The 20123-nt window shown below is 41.0% G+C and overlaps 1 protein-coding gene across 1 annotated transcript in view; it reads right to left on the bottom strand.

The window, feature by feature from the left end:
- Positions 1-20123, bottom strand: part of LOC125459727 (uncharacterized) — a 76453-nt gene that overhangs the window by 34964 nt on the left and 21366 nt on the right. Inside the window, exons 2-3 of the mRNA XM_048546493.2 lie at positions 9853-10066; positions 6170-6446 (exon numbers count right to left, since the gene is read on the bottom strand). Coding sequence (XP_048402450.2) covers positions 6170-6446; positions 9853-10066 — 491 coding nt within the window. The remainder of the gene's footprint in view (positions 1-6169; positions 6447-9852; positions 10067-20123) is intronic.

The raw sequence follows: 20123 nt of genomic DNA, 5'->3' as shown, positions 1-20123 counted from the left end.
CATTCTGTGTAAACGCAAGGATATAGATGAAAAGCTCACACAGAAATAATTAGTTAATTATGTCTTTTTTTAATATTCAACTGCAGCAAAATATATCATTTCTAGGAAAAACATGTGAAAACTGGCAGGTAAGTGACTTACAGCAGGACTTCTTTCATTAGAAATTTTATATTAAAGTTTCAAAAATTACTATTCTTTCGTCACACCTTTGCTCCAAAGAGGCCGAGTATGTTAAAGCTGGCTTTTCAGCTTGCTCTTTATTCCAACAGTCAACTACAACTGTCAGTAGCCAAGATTCTGAGGTTGTGAAAGACTCAGCGTAAATGCAATTTCTTTCCTCATTCTACCTTTCAGAGTATCTCAAAACACAATAATTTTGCACCTAGATCTCAGGAAGAGAAATGAGATAAAGGAAAGAATATGCTTGCATTCCAACCACATCAGTGATTAATCACCGTGGCAACCTATTTCTATCTCCAGAATATCACAACACTAAGCACAGGGTTCCATCCAAGTGATGAGAACAAAAAAGACTGTAGTGACAGAAGGGGACAATTTGGCGAAGGAAGTTGACCCTGTTCTCTGAACCAAGAGTGAGATTTAGAAGGATTTGCTACCTGCCTGGTTGAAGGGTTCAAGACATCTGCTCAGGGCTGGAGAGTAACTTGCAGTGAGAAGGATAAGATCCAGTCATTGTGGTACAAGCAGGACGACAAAAGAGATTCTGCTTAGTTAGTATGAGGAGTTAGGCACTAAGTTAAGAACCAGGCTCAAGATTAATAAATTCTGAATTACTGCCTCAGCTACATGCAAACTGACAGAGCAAATAAAATTACATAAATGAATTCATGGCTCAAAACTGATGCAATAGAAGTAAGTTCTGGTTTGTAGGGGACTGCCATCAGTCCAGAGAAAAGCAAGGGCAATATCATCGGAACTGTCCACTTTTCAGCCATACCAAGGCCAGCATTCTGGTGAGCTGTTTTAGTGGTTTAAAATAAATAGTGAATGCAAGGGATCAAATTTGGCAATGTAAGGTAAATCAAAGGCAAGAGGCAAAGCATAAGAGAAATTATATGGGAAAGGTAAACAGACTTTGACAGAAAGGAGTGAGTACACTTTTAACATAACCAAACAAAAAAGAACATTATGGAAATGAACATTACAGAGAGTTGTGAACGTAGCAAAGTCCACTATGTGAACCAGCCTTCCTTCCACTGACCCCGCCTATACTTCCCACTTCCTCAGGAAAGCAGCCAACATATTCAAAGATCCCTTTCCAAGCTCTTCCATCGGACGGAAGATATAAAAGTTTGAAAATAATTACCAATAGATTTAAGAACAGCTTCTTCCCTGCTGTCATCAGACATATAAATAGACCTTTAACATATTAGAGCTGATCTATCTCTGCACCTTCTCTGCAGCTGTAACACTATATTCTGAATTCTGTTCTATGACCCTGATATACTTAAGTAAGGTATGATTTGTCTGGATCGCACACAAATCAATACCCTTCACTGTATCTTGGTACATGTGACAATAATAAATCAAATCAGAAGGTTAGAGGGTATAAAATAATAAAACAACAAAACTAAATGCTTGTATCTGAACAAACAGTACATTTGAAACAAATCCAATGAACTAATAGTACAAATAGAATAAATATGTTCAAATAGCCATAATTGAGGAAGACATAAATTTGGAGCTGAATATTGAAGGGAACTTGTCATTAAGCAAGGACAGGAGGCTAGAAAGATGGAGGAGCGGATCTGTTAATTAATGATGCTACTGACACAATAGAGAGAGATAACCTAAACTCAATAAACCAGGGAGTTGATGTGGTTTGGATAGGGTTGAGAAATAATAAAGATAAGTCAATTGTGGTAATGGTGTACATATTCTATGACAGTAACCACTCAGCTGGAGGAAGTATATAGCAAGAAATAATGATAGCTTGTCAGAAAGGTATAGTGATAATCACGGTTTTCAATTTACATACAGACTGAAGAAATCAGATAGGCAAAGGGAGCATAGAGGTGGAGTTTTTATAAGTTAGTTTTTAGGACAGCACATTCAGGAGCCAAGCAGACAGCAAGCTATACTAGGCTAGAATTAATGACCTTAAGGTGAAGGCCCACTCAAAGGTTACATATACACACACATTCAATCTCTGAATGTTAGATTCAAAGAGAAAAATGGGTCTAAGCCCAGCGTTTTAAACTTGAATACTGGCAAATTTGGTTACAGGATTGGTCAATAGAGATGCAGTAGCAGACATTTAAGGGAATATTTAAAAACACACAGAATATACATTCCAAATGAGAAAGAAGTCCAGGAGGAGTACCCACCTGTTGTTAACAAAAGAAGTTAAAAAGGTACCATCAAAAGTAAAAGAAAAAGCATATAATTACACCAACAACAAAAACAAAGTTGCTGGAAAAGCTCAGCAGATCTGACAGCAGCTGTGAAGGAGAAATCAGGGTTAATGTTTCAGGTCCAGTGACCCTTCCTCAGAACAGAGGAATATAATTACACCAAGATGGGTGACAGGTCAGAAGAGCTGAATATGAAAAGCAGCAAATTGTTACTAAAAAGAAATTAAGAAGGAAAAATTACAGCTCAAAGGAAGAAATATAAAAACACATTAAGAGTTTTTAATTGCTAACTGAAAAAGAAAATAGTTAAAGTCAGTGTTGGTCCTATGGAAAATTAGACTCTGGAATTAATAATGGAATACAAGGAGATGGCAGATGAATTAACAGACATTCTGCATTGATCTTCACAGTGCAGAATACAAGTAACTTCACAGAAATAGTTGTAAAAAGAAAATCAGGAAATGGAAGGGAGGCAGGAACTTAAGAAAATTACAATCATCAGACAAGTGATACTCAGCAAATTGTTGGAACTACAGGCTGACATGTACCTGGAGGAGTTCATCCTAGGCTCTTGAAAGAAATGACAAGAGAGGTAGTTGATGAGATGGTTTTAATTTTCCAAAAGTTCCTAGATTTGGGGAAAGTTCTATTCTACTAGAAAATAGCAAGTGTAAATCCTTTATTTAAGAAAGTATGGAGACAAGAAACAATTAGCTTATCTGTCACAAGCTGTTATTAAAGACTTATAGCAGACCACTTTGAAAAGTTTAAGGTAATCAAGCACATTCAACATGGTTCTGTGTAAGGGAAATTGAGTTTAACAAATTTATTGGAGTCCTCTTAGGAAGTAATATGTGCTGCAAATAAAGTGAAACTGGCGATGTATTGTATTTAAAGATTTCCAGAAGACATTTAATAAGGAGTCTTGAAGGCTATTGCAGAAAATAAAAGCTCACTGGGTAGGGAAAACATATTGGCATGGATGAAAAATTAGCTAGCTAACAGGATACACATAGTTCCATTTATGCCTACTATGTCTGGTTGGCAAGATCTAACAAGTGACATGTCACAAGCTTCAGTGCTGGCATCTCAACTTTTTATAATTGATATAAATGACTTGAATGAAGTGACCAAAGATGCAGTTGCTAAATTTGCTGATGGTATAAACATTGGTAGGAATTAAGTTGTGAAGCCAACACATGGCAAAACATTTGGCAAAAGTGGCAAAAGACGTGGTAAAAGTGAAATTGTCCATTTTGGCAAGAATGAAAAAAAGCACATCATATTTAAATGCTGAGCAATTGCAGAACTCAGACATGCAAAGGTATCTGGATGTCCAAGTGACGGCATCACAAAACGTTTACCATACAGGTAGTATAAGTAAGTAGGAAATCTAATATAGTGTTACCATTTATTGCAAAAAAAATTCAATACAAAAGCTGGAGCTTATGCTTCAATTATATAGGGTAATGGTGAGACCATCTGGAGTAAAGAATAGGTCTCCTTATTTAAAGAATGTAAACATGTTTCAACTAGTTCACATGATGCTTACATGTCTAACACTTGAAACGGGTGGGTTACCTTAAGAAAGGCTAGTCTCAGGCCTGCTGGAGTTTAGAAAAATGAAGACGATATGTTTGAAAAATAAAAGATTCCGAGAGGTCCTCACAGGGTGAAAAAGAAAATAACGTTTCCTCTTGGGGGAAATTCCAGAACTTGTGGTCATTAATTCAAAATAAGATGTTGCCCAGTTAAGACAGTGATAAGAAGGCTTTTTTTAACATTCAGAGCACTGAGCGCCTTTTCAACATTTTCCTCAAAAAAAGATAGTGGAAAGCAGAGTCCTTAAACATTTTTAAGGCAGAGATAGATTCTTGATAAGCAAGGGGTTAATGGATTATCAGAGGATAGGCAGGAACATGGGAGGATCAATTTGCGGTGATCCATTTTAATTGCAACAACAACTCAAAGTGTGAGTAGCCTAGTTCTATTCACGTTCATATCATCCATTTTCACCCCTTTCTTAGTTCATCTGCTGCTGAAACCCTCCACAAGCCTTTGTTGCCTGTGGATTAAATTTTCCCAGACTCCCAACTTGCATGTTCCATAACCATGATCTCAAACCTCTGCTGGGTAACACAATAATTCTCACCAAATCCCATTCACCAAACACCATTATGTTTGCTGTCCTTCAAAGGCTTGTAGAGTAGCAACACCTCAATCTTAAAATTCCTACCCTTGTTTTCAAATCCATCCATTGCTTTGCCACTCCCAATCACATCCAGTCCCACATTCCTGTAAGACATCCACATTCAATATAGTTTAGCACCTGAGCATCCCTATTCTTATTTACTCCACCTTGCTTGCCAAACTTAGCAGCCAGAGCCCTAAACTCTAGGATACCCCTCAAACCTCCTTCCCTCTCTTTACACATTTAGATGCTCTGCTTCTCTCCTAAAATTTCATTCCGCTTAGTATCAAATTTTGCATTGTTATGTTGCTGTGAAGTGCCCTGTAATTATTTCATCAAGGCAAGGGATCCACAATCAAGAGTGACAGGCTCCAATGGAATCACAGAGATCACACTTGAGATTGCACAATTCCTGTTCTCCTAGGCAACAATGGCAGTCTTCTAGAGGAAACAGGTGAAACAACCTTTCACCCATTGGCCACCAAACAGCACCGAGCAGGCAATGAGCCCAAAGTGCCCTTTGACATCAGAAACCACTTTTCCTGGAGAGTTTGAGCTTGCAGGATGTTTGTGTACCACAAACAAAGCCAAGACGTTATGCAGCTGAGCTGGGAATGCAGCTTCAAATTATACAGCTGCGTGATGCACAGGATCTTTACACCAGTGTAGCGACATTGCCTCATAGTCACTGACAAACAGACGAAAAAGGAGAAAAACAGAGGAGCTGTTGAGCATAGTCTACCTCAGTATTTGTGGCTGGGAGAGATGGTCGAGTGTTTAGGAAGAGTGATTTGAGAGTAAATAGGGAAGATGGGTTGGAAAGAGGGGTGTTGTGAAGGCATTTGTGAAAAGGGCCGTTGAGTGTGTCAGAGTGGATGTTGAGAACAGAAGTGTTTGATGGGGAAAGGGAAAGATTCACTGAGTATTCTGTCTCCAGGGAACATAGAGTGCTTTACTGAAATCTAAAGGGCACCTACATAAAGTAACAATGTTGTCAGGCTCTCACACTGCACTTCCTTCCTTTTCAGATAGCAACACTCACTTATGCATTTCAGATTTTACACAATGTTTGAAAAACTCTAATTTTCATATTTAAAGTGTTATTACAAGTGATAAATTTTTACAATTACATAATGGTGCTATGTTGCTTAATTTTTGAGTGTCTGGTCAAGAGTTAAAATCAGATCATTTTGAAAAATAGTTTAGAAATCACAAGATTAGGTACACTATACAGATCCAATTTATTGTTTTAGTGAAGACCTGCTGCAGAGTTGAAGTCCCAATCTTCTAACAGAGGCAAGGATGCTGCCAACTGAATCAAACTGCCAATACACATCAGGAGACGCTATGAATTGCTTTCCTTCACCAGTCAGTAGTGAACTTGAGGACCAAAGTTTTGCTGATCATATTGTGCTTTCGTATTCAGCACCCATTGGTGCTGTGTTTTAAAATATCGTGGGAAGTTCCCTTAGCATGTGGGGGACTCCAGGGCATTTAAAGTAATATTATTATTGAAGAGATTGTCGGAGTGTGGGTTGACCAAGGCTCAAATACGTGCTAATTTTTACACGAGAGGCTACTTCCAGGCAAACGGGTGGTTTACCTCAGTGACCTGAGCTGCCGCCGGCCGCTGTTGGCTCTTGCCCGTTCCATATCCCAGCACCAGCTCCGTAATCCACGGCTGTCCAATGTGCGATCTCATATCGAAGCGCCCGAAGAAACGCAGTGAATCTAACAGCCTACACACCGCCCACACCGTTTGCAAATCAAACCCAAGCCCTGAACTGCCGCCAGGATCCACTAGGCCCCAGACGGTCACCACACATGCGCAGAGCGCCTCGTCGAGTAATGCGCATGGGCACAGACTCGGGGCTCCTTTTCTACAGGTTCAGTCGTAGAATCATACTGACATACAGCATGGAAACGGGTCCTACAGTTCAACTCGCTCATGCAGACCAGATTTCCTCAGCTAAACGAGTCCTATTTATCTGTAATTGGCCCATGTCCCTCTAAACCTTTGTTATTCCATGTACCTGTCCTAATGTCCTTTAAATGTTGTAAGTGTACCCATATCCACCACTTCATTTGGCAGCTCGTTCCATAAACACAACTCTGTCTGAAAAAGTTACCCCTCAGGTCTCTTTGAAATCTTTCCCAACTCACCTTAAACCTATGACCTCTGGTTTTGGATTCACTTACCCTGGAGAAAAGACCTTTGCTATTCATCTTATCAATATTCCTCATGATTTTATAAACCTGTTTCAGGAGCCATTAGCTTCCAAGCTCCAGGGAAAAATGTCCCAGCTTATGCACCCTTTCCTTATAACTCAAACCCATCAGTCTGGGTAATATCCTTTCCAGTTTAATAATATCCTACCAATAGTAGGGCAAACAGAATTGTACACAGTACTCCAAAAGTGGCCTTATCAATGTCGTTACATGACATCCAACTCCTGTACTCAGTGCTCTGACTGATGAAGGCAAGTATGCCAAATGCCTTCTTCACCACATGGTCTACTTGTATTGCTGCTTTCAAGGAACTATGCTCCTGCACTCCTCAGTCTCTCTGTTTGACAACACTCCCCCAGGCCTTACCATTAACTGTGTAAGTCTGCCCTGGTTTATCATACCAAAGTGCAATACCTCACATTTATCTGAATTAAACTCCATCTGCCGAATGGCCTCCTGGCCCAGTTGATCAATATCATGCTGTACTCTTAGAAAATTTTCTTCACTGTCCACTGTACCACCAATTTTGATGTCATCTACAAACTTACTAACCATACTTCCAATATTATCATCCAAATCGTCTACATAACTAATGAACAACAGTGGATCTAGCACCCATCCTCCAGGTACACCACGGGTCAGAGGCTGTCTCAATTTGGGCAATATTCTGAGATAATGAGTTCCTAGAATTTGATATTAGTAAGACAAAAGTTTGTTCTTGCCAAACTCCATACTACTGTTCTTCTTCTTCTAAGTTAATATTATTCCGCTCTGAGTTCATATCCGCTAGGGGTTCACCTATACATCCGTCAATTTGGTCTACTGTATCCCATGTGGCCTCCTGTACTTCAGTGAAACCAACGATTGTTGGTTTCATGAGCATCTGTGGGCTGTACACCACAAATGATAATACCTTCCAATCGTTAACTATTTTAATTCCTCCCTCCCACTGCCTTGATGACATTTCCATCCTGGGCCACCTCCATTGCTACAATGACACCACACACAAACTGGAGGAGCAATACCTCATTTGCAAAGTCAGGAACCTACAGCGCAATGACCTAAACATGGGATTCAACAGTTTAAAATTTACGCCCGCCACCCCCAGCCTCATCTCATGTCCAATCCTCCCTCTCATCCCCGCCTCCTTGACATGACACAACCTGTTCAACTTCTTTCCCATCTATCCGGTCCTCCCACCTCACTGACCAATCCCCACCACTCCCTGCCTGCATTTACCTACCACCATCCCACCTACATTCCCGAGCTCAAACCCCCTCTTTCTATTTATTTCCCAGCTCCCTTCCCTACCCCGCATTTCTGAAGAAGGGTCCTGATCCAAAACATCAATTTTCCTGCTCCTCTGATGGTGCCTGGCCTGCAGTGTTCCTCCAGCTCCACACCGTGTTGTCATTATGTAACACATAACTAGTTTTAGGGATTTGTTGGAGTAGGGTGGCCAATTTCTAAATCCGAAACACATTTATTTTAAAATTGGGGTGATTGATAAAAGAAATGAGTTAAATTTAGTTTTCTAGCGCGCAAGGTCTTCACAACAATTATTTGTCAAAAGTGTGATAAAGTCTCCAATAATTAATAACCTGTCTTTTCTCTTTACAAATAGATCTTTCTAATATTTTCTGTTTTTTATTCCAGTCTTCACTTAAGGTGTAGCTTTAAAAGTACTTGTATCAGAATAGCCCAAGGCTAAGTAGTCTTCTTCTCACTTAGTGACCAGTAAAGATAACTATACTTGAGAAATCATTTCATCAATTCATGGATGGAAACAACTGTTGTAGGTTGAATAGAGGCAACACAGAGGAAGGATTGTGGGTTGAAATAAATGCAAACTTCACTTCTAAACTTATCATTGCTTTAACTTTGCCAGCGTAACTGATGACAGCAACACTTTCCAATCTATGCTTCTACTTGTATTGTTCAACGTTGGTGATTGCACAGAACATATCTCAGGGTACGATACTGCAAAGGAGCAGTATGTTTCCAATCTCCTGAAGCCTGATCAAAACTCTTCCCCTAACCAACACCACTAAGCACAGATTCCTGGATGTTCGTTAATTTTGAGAATTTTCCATGAATTAAATGTACATCTGTGATTAGAACAGGGATAGCACATCTAAAGGAATGCACTGGTTGTAAAAGCTTTAAAACATCCCCAAGCCAGACAAGGCTCACCTATTATGTTTATCTTTCTTTACGACAAGCCTTTACTACAATAAAATAATTAATTCTGGGGAGTGGGAGGGCATTTGGGAAATTATTTATCTGCTCTAGTCAGAGTTGCTTCAGTACCAGCCAAAGATTTTAAAAAATTATTATTTGACTCATGTGTGCCTGAGGGGCCACTGCTATGATTTAGAGATCTGGACTGGTTAAGGCTGCACCAGGCATACATTTGATCCACTCCTAGCCTTGAACAAAGGGTCAAATGAAGCTGTCATTGCACCATACCTTTTCTCCAGCATTCCTACTGCAACACCTCAAACAAATTATTATTAGGTTTAAAGAGAATCTACATAACAATCGGAAACTGTGTCAACCTATGTTGTCTTCAGTTGAAAACCAAAATCATGTCAAATTAGGTCAGACATGGACCTCCGGTATCTAGATGATGCTGTGTGTGCTCACTCAAAACCTGTGCTCTAGATCCCTCTTACTCCCTCTCTGAAGCATGAGTAAATGGGGTTTTCACTAAACACCTGGAAAATCAGGTTCTTTCAAACCAGTTCCCCCAGTGCAACACTGTCCCACATCAGTTAAGATCAATGGCATGATCTGAAAAATATGAACAATTTTCTGAATCACAGGAGCCTGCTCCTGATGAGTGCAAATGTAGACAACAAACTTTGTTTTAATTTATTTATACAAATATTTAACAATGTTAATTTAATTCAATAAATTTATTTTGCATCCAATCTGCCTGCTCAGCATTTAGCCAATGTAGATAAAGAGTATTTGAGGATCAGGATCTCAAACTCAAGTCTCAGGTCATAACTGAGTAGCATTAATGCTCAAACTTGGACAATGGGCAGCAGTTGCCTCAAAGCACCAGAGATGTCCAACAGCAGATCCTTCAGATCTGTTGACAAGAAAGTTGGTGCAACAGCATTGTCTTTCCTCAAGCTAACACGATCAGCATCAAGTAGCTGATTGCTCAAACTAGGTCTACTTGATAAGGCATATGGCTCATATGCTTGATACCAGACTCTCAAATCAACAGTTTTGCTTGGAGCTTGGTCATGGCAAGTGACACCTATCAATATAATGAATTGGGAATGTCCTCAAAGTATCCCTGAAGAAGCCAAGCATTCCCACAGACTTATTTTGTGACCAACAAAAGTGCACAAAAAGAGACTTGTTTGGAACAAGCAAAGATAACGATGGAGGTGGGGAGGAAGTATCAGAGATAGCACAAATGCTTCCGAACTCATCTACGTAACTCTCCAAGTGTCACCTGCCCCAAGTGAAGCACTATTTGCAAATCACACGTTGCTAGTAAATCCACTTTCAGAACATATTGACCTAGAGTGGAAATAAGTTATCTTCAATCCAAACAGATTGCCCAAGAAAACAAAGTGTGAAGCTGGATGAACACAGCAGGCCAAGCAGCATCTCAGGAGCACAGAAGCTGACGTTTCAGGCCTAGACCCTTCATCAGAGGGACTGCCCAAGAAGGACTGGTTAGTGCCGTCTGGTATTTAAATAATGCCATCCTAGCCTTGATTGAGAGAAGGGTCTCAGGAGTATCCAGGCCAAAGTATGAGAAACAGTTTTTCATCATTTGCCAGGCTATAACAATAACATGATTAAGGAGCTGAATTCAAAAGGTGAGGTGAGAATAACTGCTCTTGACATCATGTTGACTGAGTATAGCGTCAAGGAGCCTGAGCAAAACTGAACAATGGAAAGAGAGAGAAAATCCTCTGCTGGCTTGTGTCATGCCTAGCACTAAGGAAAGTACTTGTAGTTAAGCTAATAATCTCAGCTCCAGGATATTGCTGCAGGATTCTCAGTATAGTGTCCTAGGTCCAAGCATCGTTAGGTCAGAAGAAGGATGTTCACTGATCAGCACAAAATGTGCAGCACCATTTACAACTCATCAGGTACCTACATTGTTTGTGTCCAAAAGATCTACTTAATATTTAGGCTAAGGCTATGAATATATGAAAAAGGAACTGAAGTACACTATTTGGATCCATGAGCCTAGTCCACCATTCAATAAGATCATATTGATCTGTTTGTCTTTCAAATTCCACATTCACATCAACCCTTGATTTCCTTGTCTGACAAGAATCTATCCATCTCTGTCTGGAAAATATTCAATGTATTTGCCTTCACCACCTTCTGAAGCACAGCATTCCAAAGTTGCACAATACTCAGAAAAAAATTCTCCCAATCTTTGTTCTGAAAGATCGGGAATCACATGGCACCAAGTTATTGTCCAATAGGTTTATTTGGTAAACACAAGCATTCGGAGGTTAGCTTCTTCTTCAGGTGTTAGTGAGAGAGGCAGCATCAGACATAGAATTTATAAATAAAAGATCAAGGGGTCACATAACTGAGGAGGATGAGTTAAGATGATATTAAATCTTTAATCAGTTAGAGGGTGTTAATTGACTAATATATACATGTAAATCCCCAAATTTCTTTCGAGTCCCTGTCCTGAGGAAACTAAATGTTTTATCAGTGAAAAGAAGAGGTGGCATTTCTGGTCAGACAATGCATGAGGCCTTGTTTAGAATCTGTTTGTGTTTTGGTTTGGAGTCAGACTGGTTTTATTTCTAAAATAGCAATTTACAAACGCCACATGTACCGAATGTCTATAACTTGTGTGCTTTTTGAACAAAATAGAATGTATCTGAAAATTGTGTGTGTATGGGTGTTTGTGTGAGGAGGAGAGACAGCATGTGTGTGTGTGTGTGTGTGTGTGTGTGTGTGTGTGTGTGTGTGTCTGTCTGGGTGTGCGTGAGACAGAAGGTGGGAGAGAGAGAGGGAGTGTGTGTGTGTGTGTGTGTGTGTGTGTGTGTGTGTGTGTGTGTGTGTGTTTGTGTGTGAGCGAAGGGTGGGGTAGAGAGAGATAGAGAGTATGTGTGAGTGTATGTCTTTGTGTAGCAGAGACAGTGTGTGCATGTGTGTGTGTGCGTTGGAGAGAGCGTGTGTATGTGGGACAGAGAGATTGTGTGCATGACAGGGCTGTACAGGGTTGTGGTCAATGTTGTCCTGAAGGCTGTGTAGTATGCTGCATTGTCTAACCTAAACTGTCACCTCTTCTTTACACTGATTGGACATTTAGTCCTCACAGGGCAGCGATTTGAAAGAAATTCTGGGGTTTACATATACATATTAAACAATTAAAACCTTTTAACTGATTAAAGATTTAACAGCATCTTAGGTTTGTTTAATATATGTGGTCTGACCCTTTGATCTTTTATTTATCAGTTCTGTGTCTGATGCTATCTCTCTAACTAACACCTGACGAAGCGAGGCTCTGAAAGCTTGTGTTTTCAAATAAACCTGTTGGACTGTAACCCCGTGTCAAGTAATTTATGACCTTGTCCACCCAGTCTAATGCCGGCACCTCCACATCATGTGCTGAAAGGGCAACCCCTACGTTTAAACAGTGGTCCCTAGTTCTGGATTGCCAATAAAGAGGAAATATCCTTATGACACTCATCTTGTCAAGACCATTCAGCCTCTTATACACTTCAATCAAGTCATGAGCAACTCTTCTAAACTCAGCCTGTCCAACTTGCTCATTCCAGATCTGCTAACCCTCTGAAAGACCTCCTATGCTGTTACATCCTTCTTTAACTAAAACGGGACACAAATCTGGTCATACCAATGCCCTGTGTAACTGAATTCTAACATCCATACTTTTATAAAAACCAAAAGAATTGTGGAGGCTGTAAATCAGGATCAAAAGCAAAAGTTGCTGGAAAAGCTCAGCAGGTCTTGCACCACCTGTGACGGAAATTTGAGTTAATGTTTTGGGCCCAGTGACCTTTCCTGAGAACATCACAGATGCTGCCAGATCTTCTGAGCTTTTCCAGCAACTTTGTTTTCAATCCATACTTTTATGTTCTAATCCTCTCATAACATTCCATTAGTCTTCTTGATTACGTGCTGTATCTACACACTAACTTTCTGTGATTCACACACAATAAAAATCTTTCTGCACATCAGAATTCTACAATCATTTGCTATTTAAGTAATATTCTACCTCCTTATTCTTTCTGCCAAAGAGAACAACTTCACATGTTGCACATTCTCCTTCTGCCAGATTTCTGTTCACTCATTCAACTTATCCAGATCAGTCTTCAATATTTTCTCTCCTACAGTCCTGGAGTCCTACAGCATGGAGGCAGGCCCTTTGACCCAAATAGGTCCATGCCGACCAAAATCTCCATCCACATTAACCACATTTCCCTCCACTTGGCCCATATCCTTCTAAACCTTTCCCATCTATGTATTCATCCAAACACCTTTTAAATGTTGTTAATGTACCCGCCCCAACCACATCCATTGGCAAGTCATTCCATATGCATTAACCTCTGTCTAAAAAAGTTGCCCCTCGGGTTGCCATGTATTCTTCCCCCCTTACCTTAAACTGATGCCCTCTAGTCCTCAGTTCCCCAAGCCTGGGGAAAAGACTGAGTGCATTCACTCTATCCATGCCTCTCATGATCTTATACATTTATATAAGATCCCGCCTCACTTTCCTATGCACTAATGAGAAATATCCTAGCTTGTCCAACCGCTCCCAATAACTCAGACCCTTGAGTCCTGGCAACATCCTTGTAAATTTCTTCTGCATTCTTTACAGTTTAATAACATGCTTCTGATAGCAAGGTGACCAAAACTCAACACAATACTCCAAATGAAGCCTCACCAACATCCTGTATAACTGAAACATAACTTCCCAACTTCTATTCTCAATGCCCTGACTGATGGAGGGCGATGTGCCAAAAGCCTTCTTCACTACCCTGTCTACCTGTGACTCCAGTTTCAGTGAACCATTCACCTGAACTCCAAGGTCTCTCTAATCCACTACACTCCTTAAGGCCTACCATTCACCATGAAACTCCTGCCTTGATTTGACTTGCCAAATACAACGCCTTTTGCTTATCTGTATTAAACTCTGTTGCCATTTCTCAGCCCATTTCCCTAGCTGATCAAGATCCTGCAGTAATTTCTGATAACCTTCCTCACAGTCTACGATACTGCCTATCTTAGAGCTGTTTGTGAATTTATCTAACATCTCTTTGTTACCCTCATCTTTGGTGCTAATAGTAATCAATTCAGTCCCCAGCGCAGACACCTGGAGATTTCTACTTGGCACATCCTGCCAGGAAGGACCCACTTTTGTACATTCTCTGTCTTCTGACAGCCAATGTTACCATACAATGTTACCCTTACACATGTGCTTTTATTTTCCACATTGCTTTCGCACATGGCTCAGGTAATAATTCAGAGATTATCTCAGGGACAACTTTTTAAATTTAGTGTCTAGTTCTTCATACTGTCTATTTAGAGCTTGTTTATTAATAGCACCCACCATATGAACTGGATCCTCAACCTCTCGCTCCAAGTTCCTTTCCAGCCCATGGCAACAGGCAGGTAAAACACAGTAGTCCGGACTCTCAGTCCTTACTGCAGAGAACAATGTGAATTCTGTCACTGTACGATCACCTACTATGACTACTACAACTTCTTGTTGCTCTCTCCACTTAAATGACTTCCCATTTCACAGTATCACGGTCAGCTCGCACAATCATCCAAATCCAGTGGCCAACTGCAGAAGCTGGTATTCCTGCTCTCTGAATCCTGTTACCTGCCTTACTCACAGTCAAACCCTCCTGTTCCTAATCAAAACAAAAGACCCTATGTGAAGTGGTCTGACTCCCTCCTGACACATAGAATCCAGGTAACTTTCTTCCACCCCAGTATGTATCAGTGTCTGTAATTCAGGCTTCAGCACATATTAGCCCTGGATCACAATGGTATCCACGATTTCCCACAGGTTGCAGCCTTGACTCAACTCCTGAATCAACATCTTTAATTCATTTTAAGTACTTACTTATATTGTTCATTTTCTTATGTTATTTTGTATATACAGATATTTCTGTTATAACAACATGTTTTGTTAATGCGAATTGGCTCCAAAGCGATTGATGAATAGTGGATGCTGTTTGGATAATGCGAACTTTCTACTGTACAGTATAGCAATTTTCAAGAGCAATTTCCCTATAATGCGATTTTCTATGGTAATTTTCTATTGCACGATTTCCTACAGCGCAAGGTCACACAAGAACGCAACTGTCATGTTATCGGAGAAATACCCATATTCTATGAACTTTACCACAAATTTTCACATTACATTAAAATTTAAGCATTAAAAAGACTTTAACCACTCACCAGAGATTCACCAAATAATTAACTCTTTTCTCTCTACTGAAACAAGAACTAATTCCAATCAGCTCTAACTAATCTAGCCCTCTATCTGACTGCCTGCCATGGGGTCCTTTTTGCACTTGCACCTCTCGGTGAACACTCCCTTTGTCTAGGGATCTTCACCAGGCCTGATCCCCTCATAACTGGCTGAAAATTGGCAATGAATATGCTCACCACACCATGCTGGCAAAGACTATCCCCAGAATGAAAATTTCTAAACATCTCCCCTTGAAATTCAATGGCATTATCATCTCTGAATCCCCCACTATCAAAAACCGGGCAGTTAACATTTGCAACAGTTTTTGTTCTTCTGGATGGAAGCATCGGCCAAATAAACACCAGATTGCAAAAACAGGGCAGAAATTGGGTATTCTGTAGCAAGCAGGTTTTGTTTATTAGATTAGATTCCCTACAGTGTGGAAACAGGCCCTTCAGCCCAACAAGCCCACACCGCCCGATGCCCCTATAATCCACACACCCCTGAACACTGCGGGCAATTTAGCATGGCCGATCCACCTAACCTGCACATCTTTGGACTGTGGGAGGGAAACTGGAGCACCCAGAGGAAACCCACGCAGACACAGGGAGAATCTGCAACCTCCACACAGACAGTCGCCTGAGGTTGGAACCGAACCTGGGTCCCTGGCGCTGTGAGGCTACAGTGCTAACCACAGAGCCACCATGCTGCCCCCAAAGTCTGTCCACTAAATACAACAGAGAAGTTAGAAATCTGGCTGAATACTTCCCACTTGCCTGGAAGAGTACAACTTCAACAACACCTCAGAAGAACAGCATAATCCACAATAAATCAGACTCTCAATCAGCCCCCATCCACTACTTTAAATGTTCACTACTGATGGCAGTATCCACCATCTACAAGATGTGCTTTAGTAACTACAAAAAGATTTTACAATATCATCTTCTCAACCTGAGACCTCAACCATCTAGCAGAACAAACACTGTAAGTGTATAGGAACATCATCTCCTCCAACATCCATCATCCAAGTCATACATGATCCTGACTTGATAGTCATTATTTTAATATATCATTATTTTGTTATTAACACTGGATTAAAAATCCTAGTTTTACTGACTATGGAGTACCCACAACAAACTTTGACAGTTTAAAAAGGAAGGTCACTCCTAACTTCTCAGGGCAATTAATAATAAACAATAAATATTGGCTTTGTTAACAATGTTCATACACCTTGAAATAAAATATAAAAGTATTAATATTATGCTGCTGACTAAATCATGTACTGTCATTAATCTTTCTGTACCCAACAAACTTTGATAAATGGTTTTCAACTATGTTGTCATCAATAAATACTGAATGGTGATTCGTTGAGGCCCTACACAGATTCCCATGGGGTATCACTGGTCACTTCCTTCCAACTCAAGTGCATATCACTTTGGCAGAATTTTCTTCTCCCAACAAGTGTCGCAGGGCTGGACCCTGAAATAGATGACACCGTCATTCATGGCAGAAAGGGCAGGCCAATTGCGACTACATGGCCCATGGCAGATGGTGAAATCACAAGATTCAGTCAATTATGTGGCAAGACATTGTTGAATGTACCATTGTCTGACGGATTCAGAAGACTGGGCACGTTTGTGGTGATTATAAGACAGCAGAATTGGTGTTGCACTGTGTGATTGGAACCCAGAATCTCCAGACTCAGCTTGCACATCACCCAGCACAGACAATGTGTGGCTCCATGCTTCAGCAGTGCCTCGCTGCAGGTTCTCTTCCAACCTTTCTGGTTACAGCAGGAGATTCTCTTCCCCCATCGAGATTATCAGGACACCCTGCTGCCTAACCAAGGAGGCCCAGACGGAGATTGCAGCAATCATGGGATTCACATGCATGTCTGAGGCCAAGATGGGAAAGGTATCAATAATATCCTTTCCACTTCCAGGTTGAGTAGAACGGTAAAGCTCCCCTGAGAGCAATGAGCAATGCATCTCAATGAGGGAAGAATGTGGGCAAACAGGCAAATTAATTGTAAAGCACAGCAGCAGATGTATTATGAGGCCTGGTTGCTTGTGTGCCAGAATTTGCAATTTCATGCTTCCATCTCAGTTAAAGACCTGTGGCAGAGGGAATGATAGCTGTTTACTAAGGAGGCCCCATTATCTGTCGAATGCATGACTGTTAAGTGAGTTAGTTGTTCATCTCATTGAGTTTTTAGGGAATTTAACAGGGTAGTTGCAAAGATGTTGTTTCCCCTTTTTGGGAGAGTCTTAGACCAGAGGGCATAATTTTTGAGAAATAGGTTACCCAGTTAGGACAGAGAGAGGAGGTGTTTCTTCTCAACAGGAAAGTGAATCTGTGGAATTCTATACCAGAAAGGGCCGTAGAGGCTGCGTCATTAAGCATACTCAAGGCTGAGATAGACAGTATTTTAATTAGTAAGGGAATCAAGTGTTATGGGAAAAGGTAGCAAAGAGGAATTGAGGAGTCAGATCACCTGTAATTTCACTGAATGGAGCAGTCTCAATAGTTGAATGGTTTACATCTGCTCCAATAAAAGGACACTCAACTCTGCACAGGAGACAGCGAAATTGTCCAGACAGGAGGGGCATTGCAGACTGCAAAGCAAAAGTGCAGAGAAGGGAGTGAAGAGGCCTCAGACCTGATGCCAATCACTGGGAGGAAAGGAGTCATGTATCAGAGACAGATGGGAGGAGGAATTGTGAATAGCATGAAACTAATTATATGGGCTGGATTTCATGCTAAGGATGGGCTCCCTAAAACTCAGTGTAAATGTCAGGGACGAGCCCACTCTGCTTAACCAGCTCACCGCCTGTTTTAAATTCACTAGAAATGGCCCTTTAATTAGTATTAGGTGGATGTGTGTCTCAGGGAAGTCCCGCCTCATAGAGCATTCAAATTAGAGACTAGAAGCTCTGTACAAGTACAGTGCCAATATAAGTCATGGTCACTCCTGGCACTGCAGATTGTATTTCGTGGTGGAACCAAACATCTAGACACATACTACTGTCTCCCTGCAAATCCTCAGTTGTCATTGGAATTGCCTTCCTGTCATGTGCAGGTTTTTAAGGCAGGATGTGCCATTGTTTCATATTGTCATTTAAATCTTGACTGGTTCCTTCCTATCCCTGTTAGTTCCACCACAGATCACCTCCTGATGGCTTTCTAGACATGTTCTGACTATACCTCCTTCCATCTTTCCTCTGTGCTGTTCCTCATCTGCCCTAAGGTCCAGGAACACAGAACGGAGGAGACCCATTTTGTCCCTAGAAATTCAACAGAGTTCAGAACCAAGGCAAAGGTGTCTTCTCCAATAATGACCTGATATTCAAGAAAAACTACCTCTGGACAAATGTGCACTCATCCTGATGCTGCCTGAGCTCACCCAGGTCTTTGCTGAGCTCATACAAGACTAACCCTAGTGATACTTAAACATCACTCAGTCACCCTTAAAACAGCTGATCCTGGATCTCCCTGCAACATTTCTCAGCTTTCCCTCCCTTTTGGCAGCAAAATCCCCGAGTGAAAATGGGCAACTCCGGCTGCCTTACTTTTCACCACAATGACTAACTTGCCTGACCACCACCAGATTTGACCGTTCATTCCTGTGTGTCTCCAACTTAATCAGGAAGGTAAGACTAAAACTTGAGGCTTCAGTTATTACTTACAAAACTTTTAAAATTACTTTCCAACCTCCTGCCCCAGTCATACTGTCCAGCACCCTTCCTGCCCCAGGATAATTCAATGTTTCCTTTCCAGCGTCCTTGACTCCAATGTCCCCCAAAATGCACTACCCATTCCCACTTTCTCCATTTCCTTAGACAGATTTAAATTCCGTCTATTATCACAACTGTCTGTCTTCTGCCATTCAGAAAATCTCCAAGTCAATCATTTTCCTTTATTCACGGAAGTTTAGTTTTACCATTTTCAAGTTAGTTCTTCTCAAACCTGGGCTCATTAACCCCTACTGTTTATAAAGACTTTCCAGGGGTCCACACCATAATCTCGCTAGTTGACGTGTCCGGTGACGAGTGGTGTCCAGCAGCGTTCAGTGTTGGGGCCACAGCTGTTCACTTTATATATTAATGATCTGGATGAAGGGACTGGGGGCATTCTGGCGAAGTTTGCTGATGATACGAAGATGATTGGACAGGCAGGTAGTACTGAGGAGGTGGGGAGGCTGCAGAAAGATTTAGACAGTTTAGGAGAGTAGTCCAGGAAATGGCTGATGAAATTCAACATGAGCAAATGTGAGGTTTTGCACTTTGGAAAAAAGAATACAGGCATGGACTATTTTCTAAACAGTGAGAAAATTTGTAAAGCAGAAGGAACAAAGGGATCTGGGAATGCTAGTCCAGGATTCTCTAAAGGTTAACTTGCAGGTAGAGTCCATGATTAAGAAAGCGAATGTAATGTTGTCGTTTATCTCAAGAGGGTTGGAATATAAAAGCAGTGATGTGCTTCTGAGATTTTGTAAAGCTTTAGTTAGGCCCCATTTAGAATACTGTGTCCAATTTTGGGCCCCACACCTCAGGAAGGACATACTGGCACTGGAGCATGTCCAGCAGAGATTCACATGGATGATCCCTGGAATGGTAGGCCTAACGTACGATGAACGGCTGAGAATTCTGAAATTGTATTCATTAGAGTTTAGAAGGTTGAGGGGAGATCTAATAGAAACTTACGAGATAATGTATGGTTTAGAAGGGGTGGACGCTGGGAAGTTGTTTCCGTCAGGCGGGGAGACTAGGGCCCGTGGACACAGCTTTAGAATTAGAGGGGGTAAATTTAAAACGGAAATGAGGAGACATTTCTTCAGCCAGAGAGTTGTGGGCTTGTGGAATTCTTTGCCACGGAGCGCAGT

The sequence above is a fragment of the Stegostoma tigrinum genome, chromosome 16, assembly GCF_030684315.1.
Source record: "Stegostoma tigrinum isolate sSteTig4 chromosome 16, sSteTig4.hap1, whole genome shotgun sequence".
In the NCBI taxonomy this organism is placed as follows: Eukaryota; Metazoa; Chordata; class Chondrichthyes; order Orectolobiformes; family Stegostomatidae; genus Stegostoma; species Stegostoma tigrinum.
This window is presented reverse-complemented; position numbering and strand designations above follow the sequence as displayed.